At 44.7% G+C, this 9,692-nt stretch overlaps 1 protein-coding gene across 1 annotated transcript in view; it reads left to right on the top strand.

The window, feature by feature from the left end:
• Window positions 1-434: 434 nt before the first annotated feature.
• The window catches only part of LOC113940503 (MAM domain-containing glycosylphosphatidylinositol anchor protein 2-like), a gene marked incomplete at its 5' end in the record, with an annotated part of 10,139 nt that continues 881 nt past the window's right edge, over window positions 435-9,692 (top strand). Inside the window, 3 exons of the mRNA XM_027631656.1 lie at window positions 435-629; window positions 2,695-2,853; window positions 9,434-9,564. Of these exons, the coding sequence (XP_027487457.1) occupies window positions 435-629; window positions 2,695-2,853; window positions 9,434-9,564 (485 nt within the window). The remainder of the gene's footprint in view (window positions 630-2,694; window positions 2,854-9,433; window positions 9,565-9,692) is intronic.

Genomic DNA, 9,692 nt, shown 5'->3' with positions numbered 1-9,692 from the left:
CATGGTGCCCATTCTTCCCAGCTTTTTAGGAATGCAATCCGGGTAAGAAGAAACGACACCTCTAAAATGTATAAATACATACATTTGTGTCTAAAACTGAATAAATATATAAATTTACATTAAAAAAATCGTATAAATATGTAAATGTGTAAATGTTTACCCTAAATGTATAAACCTGAATATGAGAGAGGACGAGCTGCGCAATAAGATTTAAATATGATTTCAAGCAGCACCAGCACAGATTGATGACATTTTGTTTGATTTCCATTTTGTTGAGGTTGCTGCAAAAGAAAACGACATTAAACAGTAGAAACCGACGGAAAATAAAAATACATGTATTTGTATTCACAAATACTCCTATTTGCTGTTATTGAGCATCATCCCAATGTGTTCATTATAATTAATACTTTGAAAAACGAGGGTTGGAGGAACAGCTTTGGCCACTGAATTTCTGCTCTTCGCTGTGTTGGCAGGAGAGTTCCACTGTGGCTTCGAGGATGGGAATATTTGCCTTTTCACCCAAGATGACACGGATAACTTTGACTGGACTAAACAAAGCACTGCCACGAGGGACACCAAGTACACCCCAAACACGGGGCCCAACGCTGACAGGACGGGCTCCAAGGAAGGTGAGGGACATCCTGGTGCTCCTGCTGGGCTGGCACCGGGAGCAGGGCTGTGCCAGGATGGCCAGTTCAGTCATTTCCTGGTCATGGAATCATGGAATGGTTTGGGTTGGGAGGGACCTCAAACCCCATCTCTTTCCAGCCCTCTCTGGTCAGATGCTGCCTGAGCATCCTTGGATTGTGTTGTTTTATAGGTTGTTCTGCATCTGGCCATAAAATATTTTATTATAGAATCAAAGAATGGTTTGAGTTGGGAGGGCTCTTCCTCCTGCCCATTAATTAACAGCTCAGCACCATCCAGATCCATTGAAATGCTCCTGTTTCTTGCATTAAAAAAGTGTTGGGTTAAACCTCAGGACCTCTTCCCCATTTTTATTCTCCTGTCATGTTTTAGTGCCAAGAACATTCAGCACTAACCTTTTCCAATGTATTCCACATGAAACCAGTGTTTGCCTGTTAAATAAATGGCAAACTTTGACTTCCTTCCCCCCCAACCTGGCCTGAATATTTATTTTATTTTTTTTTCCTTTAACCTCATTCAAATCCCATCTCATTCCAGCCCTCTCTGGTCAAATACTGCCTGAGCATCCTTGGGTTGTGTTATTTTACAGGTGGTTCTGTGTCTGGCTCAAAGTTGGTGATCAGTTTATCTGGATTTAAAAGTATTTTATTATAGAATCAAAGAATGGTTTGGGTTGGAAGGGACCTCAAATCCCATCTCATTCCAGCCCTCTCTGGTCAGATGCTGTCTGAGCTTCCTTGGGTTGTGTTATTTTATAGCTTGTTCTGTGTCTGGCTAAAAGTTGGTGATACTTTTAAATCCAGATAAACTTATTTTATTATAGAATCAAAGAATGGTTTGGGTTGGAAGGGACATTAAAGTCCATATTGTTCCAACCCACTAGCCCAGGTTGCTCCAATCTGGCCTTGGACACTTCCAGGGATCCAGGGGAAGCCACAGCTTCTCTGGGAATTCCATCCCAGCCCCTCAGCACCTTCACAGCCAAGAACTCCTTCCCAATATCCCATCTAGCCCTGCCCTCCTTTAATTTACAGCCATTCCCCTTGTCCTGTCCCTCCTTGTCCCACGTCCTTCTCCAGATCTCCTGGAGCCCCTTTTAGGTACTGGAAGGTGCTCTAAGGTCATGCCAAGAATAATAATACCAGAATGTTGCCATCAACCACCTTGCCTCGTTTCTGTTGTGCCATTTTCCAAGTGAATCCTTTCCCATTATATCCTGCTGGGGAAATCTCCTGGCTCATCTGCAAATATTCTTCTGCTTTATGACATTTAAATCTCAACTTGGACTCTCTCAGCCTGTCACAACCAGGTGATTTTTGGCCCCGTTTTTGCTCTGGGTGTTGTTAAACTGTGCAGTTTTCCATCTGCTCCCCCGTTAACGTGGTTTTCCGCTGCAGTGTGTGTTTACATTGAAAAGGCAAACACCTCGTGCTGAATTTTTCAAAATCCTGCAGTAACTCAGGTTATTTTAGGCCCCTGTTTGCACAACCAAATGGGAAAAAAAAAACCCTTTCCTGCATCACATTCACTCGGTTGGGTTAAATAAATAAAATCTCTGTGGTTTGCACAGTCTGGGAACACAATAAATGAATATTTTCTTCTTCGTGACTGATGTGGCCAGCAGGAAATATTCCTTGAAAGGTTTCCATTGAGATATTTTCCCTTCATTTTACAAATCACTCTTTACAGGGACAAATTGGCACCTGGACCCTGAAGGCTGAACCCCCTCATAAAGATCTTTTTCTTTGCTCGTGCATTAACACGTTACACGGACTTGGAGTTGTTTTCCAGGACTTGGGAGTTAGTTGTTTTCCAGGACTGGACCTGCCGGTTTAGATTTCAGTTTCCATAGAAAACATGATTTTGAAGCAGCTGCAGAAAACACATTAGCTTAATATGAAGAAACACGGCCCAGAATCCACGGGATGGCAGAAAAATGGGAAAAATCGATCGAGCCTCTGGATTAATTAATCAAATCCTGCCATGTCCTGCATTTGAAGGGTGTAGAAGATCCCAACCTAACGATTCCCGTTTGGATTTTCCCAGGTTTCTACATGTACATCGAGACGTCCCGGCCCAGGCTGGAAGGGGAGAAGGCCAGACTGGTCAGTCCCGTGTTCAGCGTCGCTCCCAAAAATCCCTACGGAGCCACGAACACGGCCTATTGCTTCAGCTTCTACTATCACATGTATGGACAGCACATAGGTGAGAGAAAGCCAGGGGGACCTCTGGGGGACAGGCTTTCGGGGGAAAAACGGAAGGAAAAGTGGCCTCTGGGGTGAAGGAAAAGCAGGGGAGGACTCCCGGCACCTTCCGGGGCTGGTTACAACCGAAAAGAGAGGCCTGAGAGCATCCAAATTGCTGCAAAATTCCAGTTCCGGGTGATCAGGAACTCACAGGAGCCCCTCTGACAGCTGGGAAGAGTTTCCTGCATGAGTGAGGTTTTGAGCGGGGAATATTCCAAATGATTGCAAAATTCCAATTTCCACTGATCATGAACCCACAGGAGAGCCCCTCTTATATCTGGGAAGCGTTTCCTGCCTGACTGAGGTTTTAAACAGGGAATATTCCAAATGATTGCAAAATTCCAATTTCCAAATTATTGCAAAATTCCACTGATCGTGAACTCATAGGAACCCCTCTTATATCTGGGAAGCATTTCCTACATGAGTGAGGTTTTGAGCGGTGGATTTTCCAAATTATTGCAAAATCCCAATTTTCACTGATCAGGAACTCACAGGAGCCCCTCTTATATCTGGGAAGTGTTTCCTGCATTAATGAGATTTTGAGCAGGGAATATTCCAAATTATTGCAAAATTCTGACTTCCACTGGTCAGGAATTCACAGGAGCCCCTCTGACAGCTGGGAAGAGTTTGCTGCGTGAGTGAGGTTTTAAATAGGGAATTTTCCACATTATTGCAAAATTCCAATTTCCAAATTATTGCAAAATTCCGATTTCCACTGACCAGGAACCCATGGGAACCTCTCTTATATCTGGGAAGCATTTCTTGCATTAATGAGGTTTTGAGCAGGGAATATTCGAAATTATTGCAAAATCCCAATTTCCACTATTCAGGAGCTCTCAGGAGCCCCTCTTGCAGCTTTTCCTGCTTGAGTGAGGTTTTGAGTAGTAAATTTTCCAAATTATTGCAAAATCCCAATTTTCACTGATCATGAATCCATAGAAGACCCTCTTATATCTTGGAATAATTTCCTGCACGACTGAGGTTTTGAGCGGGGAATTTTAGAGCCTGAAAAGCCAAAACTTGATATTAGCAAGGATTTTTCTTGCTGTAAAGGAGCATTTTGAGTCATTCCTGCCTAAATTCGGGATGGGGGAGGCAGCAGCAGCAATTCCTCACGTGTGTGATGCAGCAGCACATCCTCCTTTGTACAAGTCAGGAACGATTTGCTCCCAAGCCGCAGAAATCTGTGTTTTCAAGGGATATCTCTAAGTCTATTTTTAGCTCCAGCTCTTCCAACACGCAGCTGTAATTTCTTCCCGTGGTCTGACAGCAAAAAAAAATATAAAAAAATATAAAAATCTAAAGCTCAGACAACCAATTTTTCCCAAGTCCTCGAAATCCCTGCGGGGCGCTCGGTGTGTCAAGAGCTTTTCCAGGGTCGAGCTGACCCGACTGGATGTGTTTTTGTCTAAATTCCAAGGGCAAACTCATTTCAAATTTCAAACTCATCCTCCCAGCATGGTCTGGTGGTGGTTTTGTCAAAGCTCCTCCTGCCCCCGGGCTGAGCTGGGATTTTAAACGGAGCAGACAAGTTCATTTGGGGTTTTTTTTGGCGCTGGGAGAAGGTGGATGCGGCCCCAGGTGGGAATTCTCCCGGCTCTGGGTTGCAGCAGGAGCTAGGGTTTGATTGGGAGAAGTGATTGAGCCCGACATGCTCAGAGAAAATATATTAACTGCTTTATATGGGCATATTCTGGTTGAATTCTGGTTGAATTCTGGTCATATTTTTGTTGTACTCTGGGTACATTCTGGCTGAATTCTGGTAAAATTCTGGATGTATTATGGTTGCATTCTGATCATATTCTGGTAAAATTCTGGTCATATTCTGGTTAAATTCTGGTAAAATTCTGGTCATATTCTGGTTAAATTCTGATCACATTCTGGTTGAATTCTGGTCATATTCTCCTTGTATTCTGGACATATTCTGGTTAAATTCTGGTCAAATTGTGGTCATACTCTGTTTCAAATCTGGTCAAATTCTAGTCACATTCTGGATGAATTCTGCTCGTATTTTGGTTGAATTCTGGTCACATTTTGGTTGAATTCTGGTCACATTCTGGTTGAATTCTAGTTGTATTCTGATTGTATTCTGGTCACATTTTGGTTAAATTCTGGTCACATTCTGGCTGAATTCTAGTTGTATTCTGGTTGCATTCTGGTCACATTCTGGTTGAATTCTAGTTGTATGCTGATTGAATTCTGGTCATATTCTGGCTGAATTCTGGTAAAATTATGGTCATATTCTCGTTGTATTATGGACATATTCTGGTTAAATTCTGGTCATATTGTGGTTGCATGCTGGTTGCATGCTGGTTGAATTCCGGTCAAATTATAGTCATATTCTGTTTAAAATCCGGTCGTATTCCGGTCGTATTTTCATTGCATTCTGATCACATTCTGGTTAGATTCTGGTGAAACTCTGGTTGTATTCTGGTTGAATTCTGATCAAATTCTAGTTAAATTCTGGTCATCTTCTGGTCAAATTCTGCTCATATTCTGGTCATACCAGCCTATTTCTTGTATATGGCCATGAAGAGCAAATTCAGAACATAAAGGGGCCAAGAGTGTTTCTGGAACACCTGACAAAGTATTTGGGTTGTAAAGTAAAGGGTTGGGATAAAATATAAGAAAAATAGCCAGTGATTTTGGGTGTGATTTGGGGGGTTTTGGGGTATTTTTCCTGGATTACCTTTTCAGTAATATCTGTCATTAGCATTTTTTGCTGAGATCACCTTTTTCCTGTTGAAAAGGAAGGGTCCCCCTGGAAGGAACCTTAAAGCTCATCTTGTTCCACCTCTTTCCAGTAGAACTGGTTACTCAGAGCCCCATGCAGTATAAAATTACATTTTATTCTGTCTTTAAGGAGCAAAATGACAGGAAAAATAGGGAATTAACACCATCAACCGTGTGTTTGATTGCTTAATTTGAAATTTTAACTCCTCAGAATGACAAAATCAAGCGAAACACATGAAATAAATTATGAAGTCAGCAAATATAGAAACCATTTGGTTGACCAGAGGTGGAATGTGTCCCTGATATTGTTCCTGTGAGGGTCATGAAAAGGATTAATGAGTGATGAAATTTTAAGATTTCAGTGCAATGAGCACAAACTGAAAAAGAATCGTTTCTATTTAAACATAAAACCTGTTGTGTTTTTTTAATTCTGAGGGCAGTCAAACACTGGCACAGGTTGCCCAGAGAGGCTGGGGGGGAGTCTCTGTCCTTGGAGATTCCAAAATCCAGTTGTCCCTGGCCCTGTAAAGCTGCTTTCATGTGCTGTGCCTTGAGCAGGGGGTTGGATGGGATGATCCCCAGAGATGCCTCCAACCTCTGTGAGAAATAGTTAATTGGTAATAGATTTTTTTCAGAATCACATGTTATTAAGGATTCCTCCCCTGTGGATAATTCTAAATCTCATTGCTGGAACAGATTGACTGTTTCATCATGAGCTGTTGGAAGCCTTGACCCTTCACTGGGCTCTGGAATTTGCAGCCAATGTGTAGAAGGTCTTCATTATCCCCCTTTGAGAATGAACAGGGCCAGTCAGGGCAGCTGTTGGCATTCCCTGCTCATGGATTTATCCACAAGAGCTGCTGAATGAGACTTTGTGTGTCGTAGAAACGCAGAGTGCTTTGGGTTCAAAGAGATCTTAAAGCTCATCTTGTTCCATGGGCAGGGACACCTTTCACTAGCCCAGGTTGCTCCAACCTGGCCTTGGACACTTTCAGGGATCCAGGGGCAGCCACAGCTTCTCTGGGTAACCTGTGCCAGGGCCTCCCCACCCTCCCAGCCAGGAATTCCTTCCTCATATCTAATTTATTATCTAACATGTGATCTCTCTGCTGTAGGACCCATAAGATTTCCAGGCAGTGTCAGGGTTATTATTCCTGTGTCTTGGGCCGGGAGAGCTGGGGGGGTTCACCTGGAGAAGAGAAGGCTCCAGGGAGAGCTGAGAGCCCCTTGCAGGGCCTAAAGGGGCTCCAGGAGAGCTGGAGAAGAACTGGGGACAAGGCATGGAGGGACAGGACACAGGGAATGGCTTCCCACTGCCAGAGGGCAGGGATGGATGGGATACAGGGAAGGAATTGCTGGCTGGGAGGGTGGGGAGGGGCTGGAATGGAATTCCCAGAGAAGCTGGTGTGGAGATCGATGGAGATCTGAACATATCTAAGGACACAGATCTGCTGGGATGGGTCCAGAGGAGTCCATGGAGATGATCAGAGGATGGAGCAGCTCTGCTGGGAGGAAAGGCTGGGAGAGCTGGGATTGTTCAGCCTGGAGAGGAGAAGCTTTGGAGTGTTCTGACTGTGGCCTTACAGGACCTGAAGGAGCTACAGGAAAGATGGAGAGAGACTATGGACAAGGGATGGAGGGACAGGACACAGGGAATGGCTTCCCACTGCCAGAGGGCAGGGATAGGTGGGATATTGGGAAGGCATTCCTGGCTGGGAGGGTGAGGAGGCCCTGGCCCAGGTTGCCCAGAGAAGCTGTGGCTGCCTCTGGATCCCTGAAAGTGTCCAAGGCCAGGTTGGAGCAACCTGGGCTAGTGGGTGGTGTCCCTGCCCATGGCAGGAGATTGGAAGCTGAGAGTCTTTAAAGGTCCCTTCCAACCCAAACCATTCCATGATCATAATAATATGATATTATATTAAATAAGTTTGGAAGAGGGATGAGGCCCAGCAGCCTCTCCAGCCCTGCCCAGGCCTGTGTCACAGCCCCAGCCTGGGCTGCAGGGAACCCTCCTGAGCATTCCCTTGGCAAACCCTTTTTGCTTTAGGTCTTTTTTTCCTGCCTCTGCCCCCTCCCCTGCATTCCCAAGCTGGAATTCCACAGTGGGAGCTCCCCCAGCTCCTCCAGGGAAGATGTGAGCCCTCATCCCAGGTCCCCTGGCGAAAGGGCCGTGAGGGGAATATTTGCTACTCCATTACATGGGGTTTTTTGATGTTTTTCAAGGCCCTGAGTTTGGTTCTTGCTGGAAATAAGAAGTTTTTATGAGCAGGAGCTGAGTCACTGTGCAGCTGCCTCAGAGCTGAGAGCTTGCATTGCAAATATCATTTGTATGAGCTCTCCAGCTGCCAGGCCAAGCCCCCTAAAAAAAACCACTGCTCTTGTGTGAACTTGACTGTCTGAACCTTCTCAAATCAAGGCAGATGTAAGGATTTACAGAGAACAAAGAGGCACCACTGCCCCACACATCTGCAGACAACAACAGTGGGCAAATAGGACCAAAACCTCAAAGTTATGGGAATTATTGATCCCTGAGAAATGAAATCAAGGTGTTTCCTGGCCCTCTGGTCATACCAAGCCTATTTCTGGTGTATGACCATGAAGAGCAAATTCAGAATATAAAGGGCCCAAGAGTGTTTCTGGAATAGCTGATAAAGTGTTTGGGTTGAAAAGTAAAGGGTTGGAGTAAAGTATAAGAAAAGCAGCCACTGAGGGTGAAGTGTGTCCACAAACCAGTGGGTTTTGGGTGTGATATAAGGATTTGCAGAGAACAAAGAGGCACCACTGCCCCACACATCTGAAAATAATAACACCAGGTAAATAGGACCCAAATCTCCAAACTCTGGGAATTCTTATATATATGAATAAATGAATATATATGAATAAATGAATATATATGAATAAATGAATATATATGAATAAATGAATATATATGAATATATATTCATATATATGAATAAATGAAATCTCTTACTTGTTGTAAATAATGCCTGTGCTGGAACCAGTAACTTCATGGTCAGCAGTGGGCAAAGCCACAGCTCCGGGGGGGGGGTTTCCTCCACAAGGAGGGAGTCTTCTGAGGGGATTTTAACTCCGAGGATGTTCTTGTCCTTCAAAAATACCCCTTGGCAGCAGGAAGGGCACATCACATCAACATCTGAGGTAGATCTGCCAGGCTCTGGGGCACTCTAGGAGCTCAAAGATGTGCTGAGTAAATGGGAAGCTGGGCAGTTTTTATCAGAAAATCATAAAATCATAGAAGGTTTGGGTTGGAAGGGACCTTAAAGATCATCTAGATATGGGCAGGGAGACCTTCCACTAGCCCAGGTTGCTCTGGGCTTGGACACTGCCAGGGATGGGACAAAACCTGAACCCTGAGCCCAACTCCCTCTCCATTTTTCCTGGCTGGATTTTTTAGTGGCCGCTTAATCTCCCACACACTCAAGAAATACTCACTCCAGACTCCCCCTACCAGGAGAGCAGGAACAAAATGTCCTTTTCTGGTGCCTCATTTCTGAAAAAAACACCCCACTTTTCATAAATAAATGGTTATTTGGATCTCAACTGCCCTTTGAAACGGGACACACATTCCAGGACTTATTAAAATGAGAAGACTGAGAGGTAAAAATGACTCCCAGGTGGATTGTGTAGTTCTCAGCCTCCACAACTTGAAAAGGTTTGGAATATATGACAAGAAACTCTCCCCACGTGTTCAGACCCAGAAAAAAATGGGAATGGGGGTGAGGAGGGGACTCTGCTGTGCCAACCTTCCTTGGGAAGGCCTGACCAACTCCAGATCTCCTCTTTTCCAGGAAGCCTGAACGTTTACCTGAGGCTGAAAGGTCAGACTGCAATAGAGAACCCCCTGTGGTCTTCGAGTGGGAATAAGGGCCAGCACTGGAACCAAGCCCGTGTGAACATCAACCCCCCCACCTCATTCCAGGTAACACCTTGAGCTCTTGGGAATGGGAGGAGCTGATTTTGGAGGGGGAGGAATGTGCCCTCTGACCCATCATAGAATCACAGAATCAGCTGGGTTGGAAGGGACCTCCAAGATCATCCAGTCCAACC

The sequence above is a fragment of the Corapipo altera genome, unplaced genomic scaffold (assembly GCF_003945725.1).
Source record: "Corapipo altera isolate COAL_440 unplaced genomic scaffold, ASM394572v1 128403, whole genome shotgun sequence".
Lineage (NCBI taxonomy): Eukaryota > Metazoa > Chordata > Aves > Passeriformes > Pipridae > Corapipo > Corapipo altera.
Note: the sequence above shows the minus strand (reverse complement) of the source record. Positions and strands in the feature narration are given on the sequence as shown.